Below are 24044 nucleotides of genomic sequence, written 5' to 3'. Positions count from 1 at the left end.
AGAGCCTGCTTCTCCCTCTGCCTGCCGCTCCCCCTGCTTGTGTTCTCTCTCTCTCTGTCAAATAAACAAATAAAATCTTTAAAATAAATAAATAAAAATTAGTGTTACTTAGAATCAAGGATGTATAATACTTTCATTAGCATTTTACAGATAAGAAAACCAACTCAGACAGACCTTGTTCAAGGAAACAGCACAGCTCCAGAAAGAATTCAGACTGTGAACACCTACAGCCCCCCATCCCTGCCACTTATTTTTCTGTCTGTTTCTTGGCTGCTCTCTCTAACACACACACACATACGCACAGCGGGTGCTTATTAAGTACCAAGCACACTTCTAGGTGCTTTCTATGTATTGATTTATTTAATTCTCATGATAATCCTATATTCCCAATCTTAGAGTGCTTAGAAGGTAATTTGGAAACTGGGGAACAGAAAACGAGGAAGCAATGCTTCCACAGTGCCTCGGACAGAATCCATTCTCCCCTTCAGGGCTACAAACACAGCCAAGCATCCTAATTTCAGAGTGGACCCTGTGGAACAGAGTAGACAGCAGAGGGCCAGAGCCTTTCCAGAAGGCCTACACCCTCCCTTCCACTAACCCCACAGGGGGAAAAATGGCCTCAATAAAATGAAATGCCAAGAATGGAGCTGGAGAACCCCATGGGGAGCCCAGCATTTCACTCCTTCCACAAATATTTATTGAATGTTTACTATGTGCTTGGCCCTGTGGTATGTCCTCCATGTCCTGACACCCTTCTGGGGTCAGTCCCTGAAGGATTAGCATTAAGTCCTATGCAAAACCCACAAAGAGGCCAGGGAGACACTAATCCAAAGAAGAAAGAGGTGCCCCCCACCTCCGCCCCTGTGCAAGAGCACCCGGGTGGTACCTGTCAGAGTGTCTCTGCCCCCAGAACAACATATGGTTTGGGATAAAGCAGCCTCATACCCACAGAATTTATGAGCATTCGGATGTTTCCCAGAGCCTTATATAATGCTTTGCAGAGCTCTGTCTCATACTTGATAGAAAGCCAAAAGGAAAAAAATAATTTAAGCAAATGTTTTCCATTAATATATTTAGAGAAACGAAGGATTAATCCTGAGGGCTTAGCAAAACACGAATACTCAGAAAGTATTTGTCTATTTCTGTATGTATGTGAGTAGAAGTTTACAGGATACAAAACAATGGAGCATCAAGACACAGACAAACAGGACATGAAGCAAGGCCTGTTGAATACGTCGTAAGCTGTGAACTGGTGTGGCTTTACAGATCAGAAACTTAATGGCGCACCTTGCTGGCCTAGTCAGTAGACCATGCGATTCTTGATCTCGGGGTGGAAAGTTTGAGCCCCACACTGGGGGTAGAGTTTACTTAAAAGGAAAAGAAAAAGAATTTATTGTATTTATTAGTGTAGGTGGATGTGTATTTTCACTTCATGGTTGTATTAGTTTCCTATTGTTACTATAACAAATTTCCACAAATTTGGTGGCTTAAAGCAATGCAGATTTATTCTCATAACTCTGGAGGGTCAAAAGTCTGAATTCAAGGTGTTGGCAGGGATGCATTCCTTTTGGAGGCTTTGAGGTAGAATCTGTTTCCTCACCTTTTCCAACTCCCTGTAGCTGCCCTCATTCCTTAACCTGTAGCCCCTTCCTCCAACTAACTTCCAAGCCAGCAACTTAGCATTTTCTCCTCTCTCTGACCTCCTGCTTCCCTCTTACAAAGGCTCTTGTAAGTACATCAAGGCCACCTGGATGATCCAGAATAATCTCCCCATCTCAAGATCCTCACATTAATCACATCTGCAAAATCCCTTCCACTATGTGAGTTAACATATTCACAGGTTCTGGGGATAGGACGGGGACATCTTTTGGGGCTGCTATTCTGCCTACCACATCACACCAATGTTTATTCCTGCATGATGGGATTATGGGAGATTTTTATTTTCTTTCATTATCTGTATTTTCTTTTTTCTAAAGTCAACATGTATCATTTGTATAATGTTTAAAAGGGGATTTGCTGGGATGCCTGGGTGGCTCAGACGGTTAAGCATCTGCCTTCAGCTCAGGTCATGATCCCAGGGTCCCGGGATCAAGTCCCTCATTGGGCTCCTTGCTCAGCGGGAAGCCTGCTTCTCCTGCCTGCCGCTCCCCCTGCTTGTGCTCTGTCTGACAAATAAATACAATCTTTTAAAAACAAATAAACAAAATAAAAGGCGGTTTGCTATTAGAGTGACAAAAGTGTTCTAAAATCGGGTTAGGGTGATGGTTACCCAACTCACTACATTTACTAAAAGTCACTGAATTGGGGATGCCTGGGTGGTGCAGTTGGTTAAGAATCCGACTCTTGGTTTCTGCTCAGGTCACGATCTGAGGGTTGCGGGATCGAGCCCTGTGTTGGGCTCTGTGCCCAGCACGGAGTCTGCTTGAGATTCTCTCTCCCTCTCCCTCTGCCCCTCCAGCTCATGCTCTCTCTCTCTCTTTAAAATAAATAAATAAATCTTTAAAAGTCACTGAATTGTACACTTAAAACGGGTAAATTTTATGGCATATAAATTATACCTCAATAAAACTGTTAAAAAACAAAAAACAAAAGGGGGGAGGTTTGCAATATACGTTCAAATGGCTCAACAACAACAAACAAAAAAATGTAATTGGAGAAAATAAACAGCAAAATGTTAACAGTTGATGAATCTAAGAGTTCATCTCACAGTTCTTTCAACTTTGGCGTAGGTCTAAGAATTTTCAAATAGGAAAATGGGCAGTGGAGACAAGAGGAAAGAATAGACCATTTCTAGAAACCAAAGCTATTTGGACATTCAAGTCTTTAGTGGGACTTCAGCTTCCACATTTGGGCCCTCAAGAAGCCCTGATTGCTTGGAAGCTGCCGGCACTCACCTCTTCCTTCCTCTCCATAGCCGAGGTGAGGGGGGACCACAATCCTCCGCTTCTCGCCGATGCAAACACCCAGTAGACCTTCATCCATGCCAGCAATCACGTAGCCCTGCCCAATGTACGTGTCAAAGGTGCGGTTCCGTGAGTAGCTAGAAAAGAAGGAAAGAAAGAGGTCCCTCACAACCAACACCACAGCAGCTGGGTACGTTAGTTGGCATCACAAGGCAACAGGAAGGCAGAGCACTCCAGACCCTGGAATAGGCTGAAACTTAGAACGTGAGGACACAGCCTGGAAACATACTCCCCTGAGACCGACATTCCCAAGAACTCACACACACAGAGTGGGAGCGGCCGTGTACAAAAACACTCCCAGAAACAAGCCCTCCATCCCTCTGGCTTGGTCAGGTTATGGATGGGAAGCACGTGACAAGAAGCAACCACACAGAAATGCAGCTACTATACATTGGACTGTGCTTGGTAACCGGGTCAAGTTAATGCAAAAAGCATCCGGGGTGGCCCTTATTAGAAACTAAGAATCTGTCACAAGGACAATGTCTCCAGTATCTAAAGAAGAGAATATCTGTATATATGAGACAGAATATTTGGATTGCCATAAAAGTAACACAAATACAGAGAGCAATTCAACTCTGCAGTCCCTACCAGAGCCTGGATGACTCTTCCTACTGTAATCCCTGCTCACCAAGCCACCTTCTGGTGAGTTACTTGGGTTTCCCAAGTGCCACTGGCAGGAGGCCCAAGCATTCTGCTCAGGGGAGAGATCCAGCCTTTGTATAAACTGCCAATTGAATCTGATTCCTGTGAGTTTGGTGAGGACAGAAATCAACTCCCCAAAGCCAGATGTTTCTAGAATAAAATAATAAAACTTAATATGCCACGTCTACTACCAAGTCTGAACCACAGTGATCTGCACTCATGTGGCAAAAAGCCTGTCCTGAAAGAGCCAGTCCGTTCCACCATTACCTCAAACACAGCCAGAGGATGACTGCCTCAGAGACGGTGGCCAGCTGAGTGGGGCCAGGGGGATGAAAAGACTGAGCTGTGAGGGGTTCTCCCTCCTCGGTAGCCCTCAGAGACCAAACACAAAGCCGAGGGCCGTAAAAAATGACAATAACAGATGATTCTCCTCACCCAGGAAGCCGATCATCTACAGAGCCCACCAGAAGAGGCTATGGAGAAATACCCTTTCCCCCACGTTGTGGAGTTCCAGCCCTCAGCCCCTCACCTGCGCCAGGAAGGCCAGGATGAGAACACAGCCAAGAAGTCTGCTTCTCTTTCTCCCTCTGCCCCTCCCCTACTTGTGTTCGCTCCCTCTAACATAAATAAATAAATTTTTTAAATGAATGAATGAATGAATAAATAAATAAAATGATGTTTTGGGGCACCTGGCTGACTCAGGACAGCATGCAACTCTTGATCTCAGGGTCATGGGTTTGAGCCCCACATTGTGGTAGAGATTACTTAAAAAAAAAAAAAAAAACGGGGCGGCTGGGGGGCTCAGTCATTAAGTGTCTGCCTTCGGCTCAGGTCATGATCCCGGGGTCCTGGGATCGAGCCCCGCATCGGGCTCCCTGCTCTGCAGGAGGCCCGCTTCTCCCTCTCCCACTCCCCCTGCTTGTGTTCCCTCTCTCACTGTGTCTCTCTCTGTCAAATAAATAAATAAAAATCTTTAAAAAAAACACAAAACTTAAAAATGCTGTTTGGAAGGTACAGGATATAGCAAGCTCTCATTCCTGTAAAAAATTAAACTGAGAGAATGTAAGTACTTCACTGTATATGTGCAGAAGACCTATGAAATTAAAAACACTGGCTCCCTGTGGAGAGAGAAGTACTTGAGTTTGAGCCTCACACTGGGTATAGAGATTACTTTAAAAAAATTAAAATCTTGGGACGCCCGGGTGGCTCAGTCGGTTAAGTGTCTGCTTTCGGCTCAGGTCATGATCCCGGGGTCCTGGGATCGAGCCCTGCATTAGGCTCCCTGCTCAGCAGAGGGCCTGCTTCTCCCTCTGCCTGCCCCTTTCCGTTTATGTGCGCGCACTCTCTCTGACAAATAAATCTTAAAAAAAAAAATTTTAAATCTTCCAAAAAAAAAAAAAGTCACATTTTAGACAAGGGAAAAATAGTTTTCAGTAAAGGGTGTTTGAAAAACTAGCTAGCCATCTGGAAAAACATAAAGTTAGATCCTTATTGTCACACTGAATACCACAATAAATTCCAGATGGATTGAAGATTTAAACATGAAAGATTTATGACATGGAGAGACACTGTGGAAGGTTATTAATATTTACCTCAGGGGGCTAAAGGGGCTAATGGGAAATTATTATATTTTATTATACATCTTTGTATTGTTTCACTTACACAATAAGAACCTACTACTTTTCTTTAAGTAGGCTCTATGCCCAACATAGAGTTTGAAATCACAACCCCGAGATCAAGAGTCACATGCTCTACCACAACTGAGCCAGCCAGGCACCCAAGAACATAATACTTTTTAAAACAGAAATTTTAATAAAGAATATTTTAAAAGGATAAAAATGTAAAACCATTAAAGGGGCTTGAGGAAAATATAAACAAATGTTTATATACTCTAGGGGAACAGATTTTTTATTTTTAGCAAGTCCCCAAAGACAGAATATACAATAATTTATACAAGAATAAAGGAAACCATACAGGAGAAGGTAAATGTATTTAACAACATAAAAAGTTTACATTTAAATAGGTCCAAAACCACAATAAACAAAATAAAAATGCAAATAAACACAGAATATGCTTTTGATAATATACAGTCATCAATGGGTTACTATCTTTAATGTACAGAGGTCTTCATATATTCAAATCGATAAGGAAAGGACAAATACTAATACCTTCAACATAAAAACAGGCAAAAGATACAACAGATAAATCACAAAAGAAGATATACAAATGGTCTAGTAATAAACATCTGAAACAATTTCAACCTCAACAGCAATCAAGAAATTCAGATTAAAACTATAAGGTTCCATTTTTCTCCTATAAATTGGCAAAAATAATTTAAAAATGATTCTCAGTGTTACCAAGTTTGAGGGAATGGAGCACTTTTAGACAGTGATGGGGAATAAAACCTTCCCTGAGAACAATTTCACTGTATATATCAAAAACTATAAAAATACATGTAACCTTTGACCCAGAGATTCTTCTAGAAATCTATCCCAAGGAAACAATCTTACATAGATTTAGCTGCAAAAATAATTACTGCAGCCCTACTTAGAATGTTGAAAGGTAGAAAACAACAGGTGGTGGGGCACCTGGGTGGCTCAGTCTTTAAGCGTCTGCCTTCAGCTCAGGTCATGATCCCAGGGTCCTAGGATGGAGCCCCGCATCAGGCTCCCTGCTCAGCCAGAAGCCTGCTTCTCCCTCTCCCCCTCCCCCTGCTTGTGTTCCCTCTCTCGCTCTCTGTCAAATAAAGAAATAAAATATTAAACACAAACACACACACACACACACACACACTCTGAAGTTCAGGAAGGTCAAACACTGTCCAAAGTCACCACACACCAGGATGAGAACCCAGGTTTCCTGGCACCAAGTCTGTTCTGTTCTCATACTACCACCTGGACCTCAGTTCTGGCCACTTCCCATCCTGGATGTCATAGCTGGCTTCATACTTGGATAGTGGAGCACAGTTGTAGGGGACAGTGGGAGGGGAGGCTGAGTCTCCTGTTTTCCTGTAGACTTATATCCCACAGACCCCAACAAGGGAGACCATTCTAACAGCCTCTAAAGGAATTCAATGTCAGAAAACAAAGCTATGTTGGAGATGAAAATACTAACTACAAATCAGCATTGACAGAGTATTCAGATCATGGTCCAGCCAGAGGTAGACTGTATTTAATAAGACGCTCTGATGAGTGAAGGCTCCAGTTGTTTCCTTACCTGGAATCAAAGAAGGTGCCATCCAGAAGGGTGCCATTGTAATGATACCTGAGAAAGTCCCCACTTTGACTTCGCCGCTCACAGTTTTCTGGGACTACCTTATTCTCAATGGAAATGCCATCCTTGGGGTTATGGAGGTCCAGTAATGCAACATCAAACACCAGGGATGCCTGTCCAGGAATGTCTTTCCCTAGAGGAGAATGAAGGAAGATGATGAAATCAGGACACAAGATTTAGGAAGTACTTTTTTTTTTAAGATTTTATTTGTTTATTTGTCAGAGAGAGAGAGAGCACAAGCAGGGGGAGCGGGCAGGCAGAGGGAGAAGCAGGCTCCCTGCTGAGCAAGAAGCCTGATGCAGGGCTCGATCCCAGAACCCCAGGATCATGACCTGAGCCGAAGGCAGATGCTTAACAGACAGAGCCACCCCAGTGCCCCCTTGGAAGTACTTTTAACAACAACTCAACTCCCACTGTGTTGGTGTTACCCATTCCTTGAAGTTTCCAAGTCAAGGAAATAAATGTTCTTTCACATGCTGGGTGGTCCCCCCTGGTGTCCAACTATGTTCTGTCACCATTGTGTCCATGGTGCCCAACCATGAGCTGGTGGATATGATCTGAAGCCTGACTTCTTCAGAAAAAGGAGCAAACCAGTATTAATGACATGTGAAAGACTACTACAACCATATTTTCTATGCTTGTGCTGGCAAATCAAGGCTCTATGTGGGTGGTTATGCACCCACATGCAAACCTAAATACATGCCTCTGTGGGTTCCTGTTTGTGTACAAATGCAAATCAGACATTTAAAGGCATAAATTCTAAACCTTGGACCTGGTTCTACAGAATACTACACAGACTTGTTCTTTGTAACCAACAGCCCAATTTTTTTGAAAAGGCAAAATGCAAAATTCAATTTATTAAGTACATCCAAAACAAGACATAAATAAAATTAAAGCTAGCTAAGAGGGAAAAAATGGCACCCACAATGCAAAATATAAGTCCTCAAATTGCTTCTGTCTCACTTCTGGATGGTACTGCTTCTTTTGGATGCTCCCACAGTGGGGACTTCGTGAATATCTGCAAAATGATCATCTACATGAAGAGATTATTGGGTACTAGCTCCTCAAGCAAAGATCAATATCAAGCAATAAATAACTCAATCCAGTCCTTTGAGATAAAGGAAGTTAACTGACAAACCACCTACCTCAACACTCTTACCTGCAATTTGTTATACCTTGCAAAGGAGAAGGCCTGGGCAAGTGAGTGACACAGCACATCAAGCCTGAGTTCCTTCAATTGGCTCCTTGACAGAGCCCACCCCCTCCCCTTCCCCTCAGGGGAATAACAAAATCTGCTGAAAGTGGCTGCTGAGTCAGCCTCTGGAATGTAAGGTGTGGTCAATCCCCAAAATGTGTGTATGGGTGTGTGTGTAACAGAATATGAATCTTTTATGCTTTTCTGCAGTTTTTAATTTAGGAGAAAAAAGAAAGCCTTAAAAGTTACTCCAGAGTTGAAATTTTTCTAGCATTATCATGTACTAATTGAATATTTGGTTTTTAAATAACAACTTTATCATGATATAATTTCTATACCATACAATTCACCTATTTAAAGTTATACCCGGGGCGCCTGGGTGGCTCAGTCAGTTAAATGTCTGACTCTTGATTTTGGCTCAGGTCATGATCTCAGAGTTGTGAGATCAAGCCCCATGTTGGGCTCGTGCTGGGTGTGGAGCCTGCTAAAGATTCTCTCTCCCTCTCTCCCCCTCTCCCTCTGCCCCTCCCCATCCTCTCTTAAATAAATAAACAAACAAACACAGTTACACCTGGAGAGCTGAGCACAGTATTAAATAATAAATATTTCAAATAAGCTATTTTAAATATTCAATGCATTAAGTATTTATTTAAAATAAATTATATTCCTCAAATCAGGCCAGGCATCTAGTTTTATTATGTATGATGTATGCATCTGGATGACATCAGAAGGATTTAAGAGCCAAGGGAAATGAACTTCCACTGGCTAAGGATGAGACCACCAGAGTATCAATCAGAATAACAGCATGTCTTGGGGAGGGGCGAATTAAGACATATTTACAGCAGTTGTTTTCAAATTTTATTTTTCTTTTAGCAAGGAATCCCCACCCTGGCTTTTTGAAGGACTGTCTGCAGATCCTCAGCAATAAAAGAGGAGGTGGACAGGGGAGAAGGCTGAGCCCCATTTCCTCCTCTCTCCTCCTGCTCTGCAGACATACAGAACCAGGAAACATAGCTTGGAAAACATTATGTCAGGGTTATTCTAAGTCCGGTACCACAGTCAGTAAACTTAAATGCATCATGTTTCCATTTTAATTCTTAACTACATATACCTGCTTGTTTAAATGCCAGAAGGTTCTCCTTGTTGTGTTAGCCTGTCAGTGTGATTAAAAACGCCTGAAATTAAAATATAAGTAACTGCGAAGTTCCATTTACCAGCCAATATTCTGTTTTCTCCCTTCAAAAAGGACACTAGTTCGAATTCATGTTTTTTTCTAACATGATGCTTTGTATCTGTCCAGAGGGAACAAATGTCACAGGTAAAACCCACTGTGGAGGTACAAATCGGGGGGGGGAGGGATGGCAAATCTGGCATCATATACTAAATTTCTACCTTGAGATCTCCAACCTTTGGACTTTCTAGTTCAAATCTCATTTCACAGATGGGAAAATGCAGGCGGGAGAGGCTGGTGCCCAAGGTTACAGCTTATGAGGCAGTGGCAGATGCTTTACTTATGAACGCCAATGACCATGAATAAGTGGAAGTTTCCACAATTCAGTGATGAGACGGTAGATGATTTAGACTAGCACGGCCCAATGGAACTTTCTACAGTGATGGAAATGCTCTGTATCTGCACTGCCCAGGATAGTAGCCCTCGGCAACATGTGGCTCTTAAGTACAAGAAATGTGGCAGTGTGGCTAAGGCATAGAATTTTAGATTTTACTTAATTTTAGTTTATTTTAAATTCAACTATAAAGAGCCATATGTCACTAGTGGCTACTATATTGGACAGTGCAAGTCTAGACCAAAAGGTCTGGCAGGTTTCATGTGGTAAGTTGAATTCATCACAGCAATAAAAATAAGGACAGATGAGGGGCGACTGGCTGGCTTAGTCAGAAGAGCACGCGATTCCTGATCTTAGGGTTGTGGGGCCCCACACTGGGTATGGAGATTACTTAAAAAAAATCTTTAGGGGCGCCTGGGTGGCTCAGTCATTAGGCGTCTGCCTTCGGCTCAGGTCATGATCCGGGGTCCTGGGATCAAGCCCCGCGTCGGGCTCCCTGCTCAGTGAGGAGCCTGCTTCTCCCTCACCTCCCCGCTCATGCTCTCTGTCACTATTTGTCTCTCTCTCTCTCTCAAATAAATAAATAAAATCTTAAAAAAAAAATCTTTAGGGGCGCCTGGGTGGCTCAGTGGGTTAAGCGTCTGCCTTCAGCTCAGGTCATGATCCCAGGGTCCTGGGATTGAGCCCTGAGTCAGGCTTCCTGCTAAGCAGAGAGTCTGCTTCTCCCACTTCCTCTGCAGCACCCCCTGCTTGTGGTCTCTCACCCTCGCTCTCTCTTAAATAAACACACAAAGTATTTTAAAATAAATCAATAAAATATTTCAAAAAAAAAAAATAAGGACAGATGAAAGTAGCTTGAAGAATGAGAAAGACTTACCATCTCCATCTTCTCCATAGGCCAGGAAAGGAGGTATGGTGATGATGCGCTTTTCCCCCACACACATCCCCAACAGCCCTTTATCCATTCCAGGAATCAGCCAGCCAATGCCCACATATGTGTCATATGTTTTCATGCGATTATGACTGAAAACCAATGAGAAAGGGGGAAAGTTCCATGCTACTGAGGGTGTTTCCAACTCATTCCTCAATAAGGCTTTAGGTACCCACTTATCATCTAAATAGTGAAACTATACCTATCCCTGACGACAGGCATTTTTGGATCTTTGTTCCCAAAGACAGCAGAAGTCCTCAAAGTTAGAAGAAATGAAAATCATGTAATTAACTCACAGTGATTCACAAAACTAGGCCTGCTACTCTATCTAACCAAATACACTATAACGACAGGAAAGCCTTAAGGGTTCACTGTTCTCTAGCTTAGCACCTTACTCCTAGCACTTGTCCATAACTTCATAAACATTCAGGCTTCCCCTCTTCCTTCCATGGGAAATCTATAAAAATGGACCCAAAAAATGCATCAAACTACTTGGAAATAGGGCCCTTCGCTTAATGATGAGCTCCCAAGACAGTTAATTTAGATAAACACTGTTCTTACGTTTCTGTAAAATATATTAAAATTTTGATTCTGGCTTTACAGAGCATGACACATTAACCAAAAGCTATGAGTGAAGGAGTTGACATTAATGGAAATCGGGAAGAGTCTCTCTTCTGGTTTCTCCACGAGCATAAAAAGCAGGGGAGACAGAAGGAACTAAGGGGCATTTCACCGATATTACTTGGAATGGCGGCACATACCTTGAATCAAACAGTGTCCCATCCAAGAACGTTCCATTGTAGTGGTACCTTACAAAATCAGACACCTGGATGGTCCGAGGGCAACTGGGAGGTGTGAAGTAAGTGTGAACCTGAACTTGATCTTCAGAATTCCAAATGTCCATCAGGAGTACATCAAAATGAAGAACTGAATCTGGGGGGATCACACCAGCTAAAAATTAAAGAGAATTCACACTGAGAAGCTGCTGCCTTTACTGTGCTGCCTGTCGGGCCAGATGAATAAACACCTATGATGCTGCCCAGGTGTTCAAGGGAGTCACTGAACAATTCCAAAATGGGTCATGTTCTCTCCCTCTTACCTCCAAATAAAATGGAAAGAAATGAGGAAAAAATGGTCTTCCTCTCAACAAGGGTGACATTCAATTCACCTGTGTTAATAACAACTTCTTTTATATCTAGAAGAAATGAACCAAAGATGAAATTTTAGCTGTGTGTGTGTGTGTGTGTGTGTGTTCACTGCTTCTCACTGTCCTCAATTTAAAGCTTCTGAAGATTCTCTGATCTGCCTGACTGAATACCCTTCAAATGTTCTGGTTGTTTCTGCAAATGTGTTTACAAACATGGAACAAAAACTTACAAACTCCTTCACTTCCATAGGCAAGCTTTGGGGGGATCTTCACAAAGCGCCTCTCATTTACACACATCCCAACCAGAGCTTGGTCCATGCCTGCAATCAGTTGTCCTTTTCCCACAAACACGTTGAAAGTGGAGTCTCTGTCATAGCTGAAGACCCAAGAGGTAGAGAAAAATAAAAGTATAAGTTAATCCTTCCCTTAGTGAAACCAGTGAAAATGTACCCATGGACAGAGTGAGGTCACTGGAAAGCAAAAACAGCCTGTAGAGGACTTACTGACACAGGAAATGTCTTCACTAACAGTACATCGTTGGTTGGAATTTTTTAATTACTTTGAACATTGCCAAGAAATCTAGTTAGATAAGCAACCTTCCTTATATATATCATTTTGCAAAGTAGCTACCAATACTTCCACTAAAAAAGTTTATTCCATTTCTATGTGATCAGCATTTAAAACCAACAACATAAGATACTAACACTCCAGTTAACATATATATTTGATTGTTCTTTTCTTTCCTTAAGTCTATAAGTTAAAGATGCAGCATGGTGTAGCATAAAGGATACTTAAACTCTCTTAAATTGTTTCCTCCACCACAAAATGGGAATAACAATAATAGCCTTCCCAAGATCTATACAATATTACTGTGCTCGCTTTGGCAGTACATACACCAAGATCTATATGATATTACAATCTGAAAAGTGCTCAGAAAACCTCAGAGTTATGTCACTATTATTATAATTATTACAGGTAATGGGAAGTCTGATACGTTCTTGAAATCACAAACATATGTGATTTTAAAGGCTGGCTGGTGATGGCCTTAGGTTGAAAGATAAATAATGGAACCGTGGCCAACATCCATGCTCTCATCCTTTTTAATGTCAAATTCTGCATCCAACAAGGGTTTGCCTATTAGGAGACTGTGCTAGGTGCTTTGGAGGATATAAAAAAGCCCAAGGCATGGATTTTGGCTATTAAAAAAAAAAAAAAAACCTAGCAGAGATAACCAGAGAGTTTCAAATACTGTGTTTAAGAAAATAACTACAGGGCTTCGTTTATAATAATGAAACACTGGAAATAACTTAGAAATTTCAAAGGTATGGCATTGATTGCATTTAAGGCAAGGTCATATAATAAAACACTCAATGGCCATTTAAAAATACCAGATTTATATCCATTGGCACAGAAGGACATATATGGTAATAGAGAAGTGCGGATTACAAAGCCACAGTATAAAATAATTCTATTTTGAATTTATATATATAGATGCATATGAAAAAATCCACTAGGTGATACATAAAAACATTAATAATGGTAATCTATGAGTAGGGGATTTCAGGTGGTTTAATTCTCTCTTAATTTTCAAAATGAACATGTAATATTCATGTAAGAAAATATTAAGAACTGTTGGGCGGCGCCTGGGTGGCTCAGTCAGTTAAGTGTTGCACTCTTGATTCTGGCTCAGGTCATGGTCTCAGGGTCGTGGGATGGAGAACCACATCAGGCTCCGCGCCCAGCGTGGAGTCTTCCTGAGATTCTCTCCCTACCTCTCCCTCTGTCCCTCCTCCCACGCTCTCTCTCAAATAAATAAAGTAAAATAAAATACAATAAAATAAAATTAAAATAAAATAAAATAAAATAAAATAAAATAAAGAGCCATTGGAATTTACCTCATTCCAATGTGCAGCCCTTCATTTGGTAAAATACTTCCTCATTTTCCCTAATAAACAGCTTGGAAGCACAGTCTACTTCACCACCCATCAGGGCAGCTTCCTCAGACCTGCCCCTTTTTTTCTTCCTTCTCCTAGTTTTACAACTTATTTTAATAGCCTTCCTTTCACAGGATCAGGGAAAAGAAAGCAAGACTCCAAGTTCAGGTCAGCAAGCCAGAGGACAAAAAACACATGGTCAGCTTTGTGCCCAAGACAGCTTTACACCTCCACCCTCCACCTCCAGGGACCAACACCCGCCCCCAGGAATGCCAGTTCTTTAATTTCACTTGGCTGGGGACTTGCCATGCCCTGAACCACCATCCAACTGCAGGGTTTATATTAATAATGAACTAGAACTGGAAGCTTCAAAGACATCCCAGGTACAGAACATATGCAAACAGCTATGTTTGTTCCAGGCTGGAGCACCCCTTTATAAATAAAGGCTGGAAACCACTTTATAAATAAATCTTTCATCCATGGAATCTGAATACAGTTCCCAAATTTAATAAGAGTTTTTAATAATAACTACCACTTAGTGTTTATTATGTGTGGGGCACGGTGGCAAACTAAGCTTTTCCACATGCTATTCCCATTTAATCATCACACAAAACTTCAAGGTAGGTGCTGATACTCAGGCACCTTGGGGGCGACAGGCTAACAATGTTAACCAAGTGGGGGAAAAGCTAGAACCCAGGTCTATCTCACCTTTAACCTCCTAGTGCAGGGCCTCCCCCCTAGGTGGTATATAAAAACTGTTGTTGCCTTGCAGTATTAATATCTTCATTTGACTGCCTAAGCAGAGTGCTAAAAACAAAAATACACCTTTCTGAAAGAATAGTTATAATTTACATATGTGAGAAACTAACAATGCAAGACTAGTCTTATCTCCTGCTTAAAACTGACCATCTGGAAAAATAAAGTCATTCTGAGTAAATCTGTGCTGATCAGCACAACTGGCACAAATTCATATGCAGCGTCAAGCCCAGAACTGGTGAGGAAAATTATTTCTGCAAGCTCTGGAATAAGCACTTAATACAGCCTGTCCCCGTATCTGGCTGATTTACACCTTCTGCAGACGTCCCAGTTGAGGTCCTGCAAGAAACAGATGATACACCCAAACTAAGCAGCTCCAGAAAAGTTTAATGAAGGGGCTGTGTGCAAAGGAGTGTGCAGGGTACAGAGAACACAAGAACAACATGGTTATCTCTGGGGACAAGTAGAGAGTGCACTGTCAGACCTGGGCTTGAAGGATCCAGGGACAGAGAAGGTTCAGGGCCAGCTGACAGAGGTTCAGCTAGGACCTCCAGTCTAGGGACACAAATGGTGGAGACTCAGGGAGTCAAGGGAATAAGTACCTCCACCTCACTCTCCTCCCTCTGATCTCCAGCTGCTACCCCACTGGCTGAACCCAACCAGGAGCCAGATGACAAGGGGGTCATTGATATAACCCATACTAAGTACATGTAGTTCATACAGCCTCGTAGAGTGAAAAGCAAGTAGATCAGAAGGAGAGGGGACCTAGAAAGGCAAATGGAAATCACCTAGCACATCCAACACCCCCCTTTCCTCCCCATCAGCTTGTTTTTCTCCCCTGTTCATCCACTGCTATAAACCCTTTGATTGCTTCTACTTTCTCTTGCCCCAAGGGGGTGATGAAAGGTGGCTGCAGCATCCCCTGATGATGCCCTTCCCGTTCACTGGCCCAAGGATCACTAAGACAGGAGACATCACATAAAACCCATCATATGCAAGTCATTAAACCGTCTACACATGAGCACGCGTGATCGTGCAGCATATTCTTCAGGATGAGTAACTACCTCCGTGGCTGCATTCCTGAAGCATAAATACTGTGGCTCTATTTCTAAACATAGATTTCAATCTGCAGTGATGGTGAACTTTTAAAAGAATATATGTCTGGGTGCCTGGGTGGCTCAGTTGGTTAAGCGTCTGCCTTCGGCTCAGGTCACGATCCCATGATCCTGGAATGGAGTTCCACATCAGACTCCTTACTGTGCGTCTCTCACCCCTCACTCGTGCTCTCTTGCTCATTCTCTCTCTCTTAAATAAATAAAATCTTTGGGCGCCTGGGTGGCTCAGTCGTTAAGCGTCTGCCTTCGGCTCGGGTCATGATCCCAGGGTCCTGGGATCGAGTCCCACATCGGGCTCCCTGCTCAGCAGGAAGCCTGCTTCTCCCTCTCCCACTCCCCCTGCTTGTGTTCCTGCTCTCGCTGTCTCTCTCTGTCCAATAAATAAATAAAATCTTAAAAAAAAATAAAAATAAAAAAATAAAAGACAATAGCTGTTAAAATTATTTAAAAAAAAATAAAATAAATAAAATCTTTAAAAAAAGAAGAAGAAGAAGAAGAAGAAGAAGAAGAAGAAGAACATATGTCATGGGGAGCCTGGCTGGCTCAGTCAGAAAAGCATGCAACTCTTGATCTTGGGGTCATGAGTTCGAGCCCCACACTGGGTGTAGAGATTACTTAAATAAATAAATATTAAAAATAGATAAATAAAAATAAAAGAAAATATGTCAAACTGAACGTACTTCCTCCCTAGAGTCCCCAAAGACCATCCCTTCCCCCAAGTTCCTATGCTCCTCTTCATGAAAAAACAAAACGGAACAAAAAACAACTTAGGAAAACAGAGAGGAGACCATTGCTGTCAAGAGCTGGCAACAAAATTTGGAAGATGGAAAGGGAAGAGAGTGTAGGATCTGATGTAGTAGGGAAGAAAAAGAATCTAGGGGAAGCAGAGAGGACCTGGCCAAGGGGACCTGGCCATGTGCCACCCTGAGTCTGAAGAGGTGCAGGGTGGAATGTGGCAGCGCAGAGGGAAGCCTGGAGCTTGCAAGTCTGCCTCCATAACAGCTACACCCCACTCCCAGCCCCTTCCCCTCCTAGCAGCTTGGCAACTACAGTTTTAAGCTTTATGGAATTACTCACCTGGTTTTAAAAACTCTGAATATATGCAAAAGTAATGTAGAATACGACGTTTAAAAATTAAATTAACTGTAAAACTTTTGACAAAAATTCATATATGTTTATACTACTTGTTGCTGAGATTATTTTTATCTCAGATCCAGAAACAAAGGAAAAATGGCAATTACAGAAGGAAGGGAAAGCTGCCTTGAGGTTAGAACTGAAGTCCTGCTCAGCTATGAGAGGACATGTCAGCTTGTTCTATATGCCAATTTTAGAATGAGTTTAGACAAATAAAGGCTGAATATGATACTTTCCCCCATCTTTACTGAGGTATAATTGACAAATAAAAATTGCATCTATTTAAAGTGTATGATCTGATGTTTTGATGATATATGTATACAGTGTGAATCACTACAATCAAGCTATTCACATATCTCACATAGTTACCACTGTCTTTCTTTTTTTGTAGTGAGAACACTTTAGGTTTACCCTGTCAGTAAATTCCAAGTATAAAGAAAGTATGCTTAAATTTCAAGTATACAGTACAATATCATTAATTATATTCACCATGCTATCAATTAGACTGAATTCATTTCTTTGAACATTAAAGAGACTGCCATATGGGGTGCCTGGGTGGCTCAGTCATTAAGCGTCTGCCTTCAGCTCAGGTCATGATCCCAGGGTGCTGGGACAGAGCACCACGTCAGGCTCCCTGCTCAGCGGGGAGTCTGCTTCTCCCTCTGCCTGCCACTCCCCCTGCTTGTGTTCCCTCTCTTGCTGTGTCTCTCTCTATCAAATAAATAAATAAAAATCTTTAAAAAAATAAAAAATAAAAAAATAAAGAGACTGCCATATTTTGAGAATTCATACAGGAGGGAAGCAAGATAATAAAGATCCAGCCACTGGGCATGGGAACCATGTTTGGGGTGCCTGAAAGTTGGTCTAGTCTCAGGCCAACTCAGATGACTGGCTCGCTTGAGACCTACCTGACAGGAGGACTATGGTTCTGCCAGAGCCATCCCTGAATGGGGCTGAAACATGCACGAAATGCACGAAAGCAGAAACTTACCTCCTAGCTGTTAGTCTCCCTCTGAGATGACCCAGGTAAGATTCAACACCTTCCCCTGGCTGAGTTCCACCACTGAGCCCACATGCAGACTTGAAAAATCTGACTTTTCTGCCTCCCACCTCTCTCTCCACACCACATGCTCTCAAAGGTGACTCTGGGCTTCCCAGACTCTTTGCCCAAGATTATATCCCCCAAACACCCACCTCTACCAGCTGCTAAGGAGCCGTGGCAGGGGGAAAAGGCAAGCCGTTAATGAACTGGCTAACTATCGGCCACCAGATGCAGGAGAAGAAGAGAGAGAAGGTGAGGGAGAAGAGACAAAGGAGTAAGAGTGAAGAGGAGGGAAACAAGAAAGAACACATCCATTCTTGCCTCCACAGAGGATAACACCCTGAAATGCAAGCAGTTGGCACATTAAAATATCATTAAGAGAAAAACTGTGCAAAGCAAAGTGAAATCGTTCCGCAGCTATTGTGGATTTTTGTTTTTCAGCAACTGCACAAGTTAAAATATTAGATCTCTATAAATCTTATTCTACACAAGTTCTCAGCCAGTAAAATATAGCCTAATTAATCAATATCAATGCACAGTCGCTCGCAATGACCCACAAATGAAAATTAAAAGCAATGACATTAAGTCTTCACAGGGTGTTTGGTTTTGTTTTTGTTTTTTTTTTTAAAGACAACTGGCTTTAAGATTTTATTTATTTATTTGAGAGAGAGAGAGAGAGAGCAAGTGCAAGCAGGGGAAAGGTGGAAGAGAGGGGGGGAAAGTCCCAAGCAACCACAGGGCTCCACCTCACGACCCATGAGATCATGACCTGAGCTAAAACCAAGAGTCGGATGTTTAACAGACTGAGCCACCCAGGCGCCCCTGCAGGTGAATGGCCTCAAGAGACCCTAGTAAGTACTGCCTGGAGGCTACGATCTTTCCCTAAAGTAGGCAGAGACACACTGGGCTAAAGCGCATCCATAGGAGGAGCTGCTATTTCAGATTCACACTTTAAAAGTTCCCTGCCTAAGTGAGCCTTGTCATTACCTGATCCGTCGCCCCATCACCACTTAACTTCTCCAGTCCACCCTGACACCATCTGCGGTGCTGCCCAGCTCCCTAGCTCTTCTTAGAACCCATCCTCCAGAAGGGGTGAGGCTTAACACCCCTTTCACTCAATACCCACCAGGTATTAACGGTAGGTACTCAACAAATACTTGTTGAATGAATAAATATATAAAATTAAGCAGACCTCTGTTAATAAGTCTTTGATAGGTACTCAACAAATATTTGTTGAATGAATAAATACATAAAAGTAAGCAGACCTCTGTTAATAAGTCTTTGATAGGTACTCAACAAATATTTGTTTAATGAATAAATATATAAAATTAAGCAAACCTCTGTTAATGTCTTTGATTCTTTTAGAGCAAGAGTTCTCAAAGTGTGGTCCTCAGACTGGCAGCCAAAGCATCATCTGGGAACTTAGAAATGCAAATAAATTCTCAGGCCCCACCCAGACCTACCGATTCAGGAACTGGGTAGAACAAGCTCTCCGGGTGATTGTAATGCGTGTACAGTTTGAGCACCACTGTGTAGAGCACCCCACCCAAGAGGGCATGTGGTAGGCACACAAAAATATTTACTGCATATCGGGACCTTGAGGGTCCGCACACAAGCCTGGAGGCTGTGAAGGCACTGACCAGATGCTAGGTTTGGCTGCTAAGGATAACAGGAACATGTTTAAGTCACCAGAAGGAAATCAGAGCAAGTGAAGAGGCCGTCCCCCTCACCCTTATTGCTAGGAAGGCTATGGAACTCCTAAAAAAGCTGAATCAGGAGTAGCTGACAAGGAGCTCCCAAGAGCTGGAGAGTGTGAGCAGGAGCCCCCCGGAAACTCTAGCCTGGAAGCTGCTGTCTTCTTCAGTCTAGAGTAGTAGCCGCAGGAGCACATGAACAAGCCCACGGAAGCTCCAGAATAAAATGAAACCACGTCCAAACCAGTGGCCAAGGGCCATCGGGCTGGCAAGCGCAAATGCTCATAAGCTGAAAAGATACTAACTGCTCCCAAGTGCCAGGCAGAGACGCAGGAAGAAAGCTCAATGAAAAGAGAAGCCCTTTGTGGCTTATGACTCTGGTCAGAGTACAGGCGTTTTCTTCTGAGCAAAACCTCCAAAATAGCAGCCAGAACCCCAGATACTCAGATTTCTCCTCCTCTAAGCTCTCTGGGCAGGAATAGCAAAGTTGTGCCTTAATGCTTCATAAATTCCCAAAGGAAGGGAGGCCCTAGAGAAAAACTCACTGCAGTGAAACACCTACTGTGTGTCCTGCCCTTTCCACCCCGCTGTCCACACTGCAGCCACAGAAACGTCTGATTCCTCACCCCCTGATTAAAATTCTTCAATGCTTTCCACTGTCCTAGACAGAGTCCAAATTCCATAGCCGGGCAGAAAAGATCTCTCAAAGTTGGGCCCAGCCTTCCTTCCTCTCCAGCCTCTTCCTTTCCCCTGGCCTTTCCCTGTCCGTCCCTCCCCCACCCCTGCTCCAAACTCAGGCCGCAGTGAACAGCTTTCACAGCCCCCGACACAAGGTGCCCACCGCCAGGCCTCTGCATCAGCTCTGCCCTCCACCAGCCACGTCCTTTCTACCCTCCACAGCCCTCACCCCTCTGCTCAGCCCTGGTCAATTTTTGTTGCTGTTGTTGTTTGTTTGCTTATTTTTTTAAGATTTATGTGTTCATTTTAGAGAGACAGACAGAGCATGAGTGAGAGGGGCAGGAGAAGGAGAGAGAATCTCAGGCGGCCTCCACGCTGAGCGCTGCGGGGCCCCATCTCATGACCCTGACTGAGATCAGGACTTGAGCAGAAACCAAGAGTCAGCCGCTTAACCGCTTGCACCACCCAGGTGCCCCAGCCCTGGTCAATTTTAATCATCTTCAGGTCTTATCCCTGCAATCCTGGAACTCCATCCCGACCTCTCTCTCTCTCTCTCTCTCTCTCTCTCTGACCCCACGCAACATACAGTTGAGCTTTCTGTGTGTTTCCACAGCTTCTTGCCTTTCTTTCATTATATATATGCATAGACTATGGACCACAGACTATGGACTCTGGCCCTACGCTGCTTAAGTTCAAAATCTCACTCGAAGACTGAGTAGCCAAGGCCCTTGAGCAAGTTACTTGGAACTTTCTGAGCCTCAGTTTCTTCACCTGTTGTCGAGGTACATACTTCATTGTCTTGTGACGTTAATTAATTTATTTGAGATTAAATGAATTCATACGCTGATAGGTATATGGTAAGAACCGTGTGAACTCTGCATGTGAGACAAAAGTGTATGCTATTATTCTTTCTGTACATTTCACACTACGGAATTGCCCAGACTATAAGGTGTAGGGACAGGGAAGGACACTGTCTTCAGGGGCAGACACTACACACACGTTTGCTGATTGGATGGTAGTGCCTCTAATGTCTTGTTTTCCCACACTGCCTCACAGCGGCTGCCATGCCTAGAGGGTAGAAAGTATCAGACAACTTGTTCTAGTGGGAATTATTAATTACCACCAGCACAAGCAGGAAATTGTTCCTTATTTTCTAACTAAGGAAGCAAACAAAAGAAGATACACAAATGACCAATAAACGCATAAAAAGATGCTCGGCATCATTAGTCATTAGGGAAACATGAACCAAAACCACAATGAGATACCACTTCATACCCACCAGGATAGCTAGAATAAAGAAGAAAATTACAGTTGTTGGGGGAAGAATGTGGAGAATTAGAACCACTCATACATTGCTGGTGGGAGTATAAAATGGTGAAGCCACGTTGGAAAACAATTTGGCAGTTCCTCAAAAAGTTAAACACAGTTACCAAAGGACCCAGCAATTCCACTCCTGGGTATATATCCAAAAGAAAGAAAAGCACATATCCACACAAAACCCTGTACACAAATGTTCATTGGCCAAAAAGTATAAGCAATACAAATGACCATCAACTGATGACTGGATAAACAAAATATGGTACAGCCACACTGTGGAATATTATACATCCATTAAAAAGGAATGGGGTACTGGTCCATGCTACAACATGGATGAACCCTGAAAATATTATGCTAACTGAAAGAAGCCAGATACGATTTACCACACATTATATGATTACACATAGAGACAGAAAGTAGATTAGTGGTTGCCTAGGGCTGGAGAGGAGGGGAGTGCCTGCTAATGGGTTCAGCCTTTCTTTTTTGGAGTGATGAGAATGTTCTAGAATTAGATAGCTGTGATGGTTGCATAAATCTATGAATATACTAAAACCACCAAATTGTATGCCTTAAATGGGTGAATTGTATGGTATGTGAATTATATCTCAGTAAAGCTGTTAAAAATAAAAAGAAGCAACTGAAACAACAGAAAACGACCATTTCTAAGCACTTGCCTATGTACCACTTTGCATGCTAAACAGCTTTTGTATATTCATTGTCTGAAATTTCAAAAAAGGCAAGAGAGTCTACAAATATTTTTTTAAAAGATAACTTCTGGAATGAGCCTGCACAGCCTCGGGCAGATGCTCTTTGCCTAGTCTGCTGATTCACTGAGAGACCTGGGTTTGTAACAAAGCCTTGGGGAGGAGAGCAGACTGTAGCTGGAGGAAGAGGTTTCTTAACCCTAAAGCTCAACTGGAGAGAAGCTAGGGACAGGTATTGTGACCTCCGGGCAGAGATGAGGGAAGGAATCCTGGGCATGGTCCAGGGCCCCAGAGCAAAGCTGAGTGACCTGCTCTGGACTACCCCACACCCAGTGGCCGAAAAGGAAGGGCTGCAGTACCTTAAGCACAGACCCAAGCCTTGGACTGTCAGGGTTTTCAGTCGGACCCCACTTAAACAAGTTTCTTAGCCTCGGTGGCCTCAAGTAACCTTACTGGCAAAATAATGGTACCTACCTAAGAGATCCGTTGTAAGAAATGAATGAGTTCATTGTAGGGAAAGCACTTAGAACTACCCTGGCACATTGTAATAGCTCTATAAATGTTAACGGCTGCTATCATCAGCTCATCATCACCATCATCATCATCATCATCATCATCTACTGCGAAAGGCATCATCTGACTCAAGGGGCCTGTCCAAGGGCCAGTAAAGGGAGGTAGCAGACAGACATAAACATTTACTCTTGGGGTGGAGGTCTATTGGCAGAGTGGCCATTTTACACAGATTTCGCGTCGTGTGAATGCGCTGGGAGGACAGGAAGGACGGGATTTGTTCCAACCCCTCTGTGCCAGGTCCTAACCAAGACTCCAGTCCCGGGCGGGCGGACCACGGGAGCGTTAAGAACCGAGCGGTAGGCTCACCCCACGGCGGAGAGATTTAGGGTCGCTGAGCTTTTGGGTAGGAGGAGGGAGAGGGAGGGGCGCGGGGTTCGCTGGGCGGAGCTGGGGGAGGTCCGTCCGGAGGGAAAGGCCTGTCCGGAGAGAGGGAAGCGGGAGAGCGGGCGCTGCTGCCTGGGAGGCCCGGCTGGGCGTCCGAGGCGTGGTACCTGGAGTCGAACTTCTGGCCGTCGGGGAACGTCCCCACGTAGTGGTAGCGCACGAAGTCGCCGCTGCGCACGGTGCGCGGGCACTCGTCGGGCACGAAGCGCCGCTCGATCTGCAGCTCCGTGTCGAGGCCCAGGCCCGCCACGGGCGCCGCCTGCCCCGTCACCCAGAGCAGCAGCAGCAGCAGCGGTGGCGGCGGCGGGGACCGCCAGCCCCGGGCCCTGAACGCCATCGGGGGCGGGGGGGGCGACGAGGAGAGCAGCGAGGGGCGGGCGCGGGGCGCGACGCGGAGCCGGCGAGGGCGTGCGGAGCTCGGGCAGCGCGGGTCGGAGCTGGGCGCGCCGCGGCGTTTGCAAACGTGGAAAGGAGTCCCGGCCCTCCCTGGGCGGCAGCCACCGCCCCCTCTCCCACCCCCCGCCCCCCGGCCACATCCGAGCGAGGGGAGGAGCCGCCGCCGCGCGCCAGGGCCGGCCTGCCGCGCCCCGCGCCGCCCGGCCCTGCCCTGCCCTGCCCTGCCCTGAGAGCTGGCCCGCCCGGGGAAGAGGGCTGGCAACTTCAGAGGGAACCTGTCCCCGAGGGAGAAATCGTGAACTCCTCTGGACGGGGCTTCGGCCCAAAGTTGGAAGAGAAAAGCGTTTACTGCCCGGGGCGACTCGCGGGTCCCCGCCTGTCCCTGGAGACTTTCCAGATTTAGCGCCACCAGAGGCTCCTACGTGGCCGCGGATCCAATTACTTCTGGCTGCTTTGAGAAGGGAGGGAAACTTAGATTATTATGTGTTTTTTTTTAACTTAATTACAAGAATGGATTCTACATGAAAAAGACTGAAACCATTCTTCGGTTCTGGGTTTTTGTTGTTGTTGTTGTTGTTGTTTTTAGGATAATACTTAAAGA

General features: G+C 44.1%; 1 protein-coding gene across 2 annotated transcripts in view; it reads right to left on the bottom strand.

Annotated features, from left to right (window-relative positions):
- The window catches only part of FKBP9 (FKBP prolyl isomerase 9), a 43181-nt gene extending 19666 nt beyond the window's left edge, over positions 1–23515 (bottom strand). The window contains exons 1-6 of one of the 2 annotated variants that reach the window (XM_025873111.2): positions 23155–23515; positions 11947–12092; positions 11331–11520; positions 10516–10661; positions 6822–7011; positions 2895–3040 (exon numbers count right to left, since the gene is read on the bottom strand). In XM_025873111.2, coding sequence (XP_025728896.1) covers positions 2895–3040; positions 6822–7011; positions 10516–10661; positions 11331–11520; positions 11947–12092; positions 23155–23384 — 1048 coding nt within the window. In that variant the 5' untranslated portion in view covers positions 23385–23515. Of the gene's footprint in view, positions 1–2894; positions 3041–6821; positions 7012–10515; positions 10662–11330; positions 11521–11946; positions 12093–19035; positions 19090–23154 lie in introns of those variants that run through there. The other variant, XM_025873112.2, reaches the window with a different exon arrangement.
- Between the last annotated feature and the right edge of the window lie 529 nt (positions 23516–24044).

Source organism: Callorhinus ursinus, unplaced genomic scaffold (assembly GCF_003265705.2).
Source record: "Callorhinus ursinus isolate GAN/ISIS: 27379988/994484 unplaced genomic scaffold, GSC_fseal_2.0 scaffold12, whole genome shotgun sequence".
Taxonomy (NCBI): Eukaryota; Metazoa; Chordata; class Mammalia; order Carnivora; family Otariidae; genus Callorhinus; species Callorhinus ursinus.
This window is presented reverse-complemented; position numbering and strand designations above follow the sequence as displayed.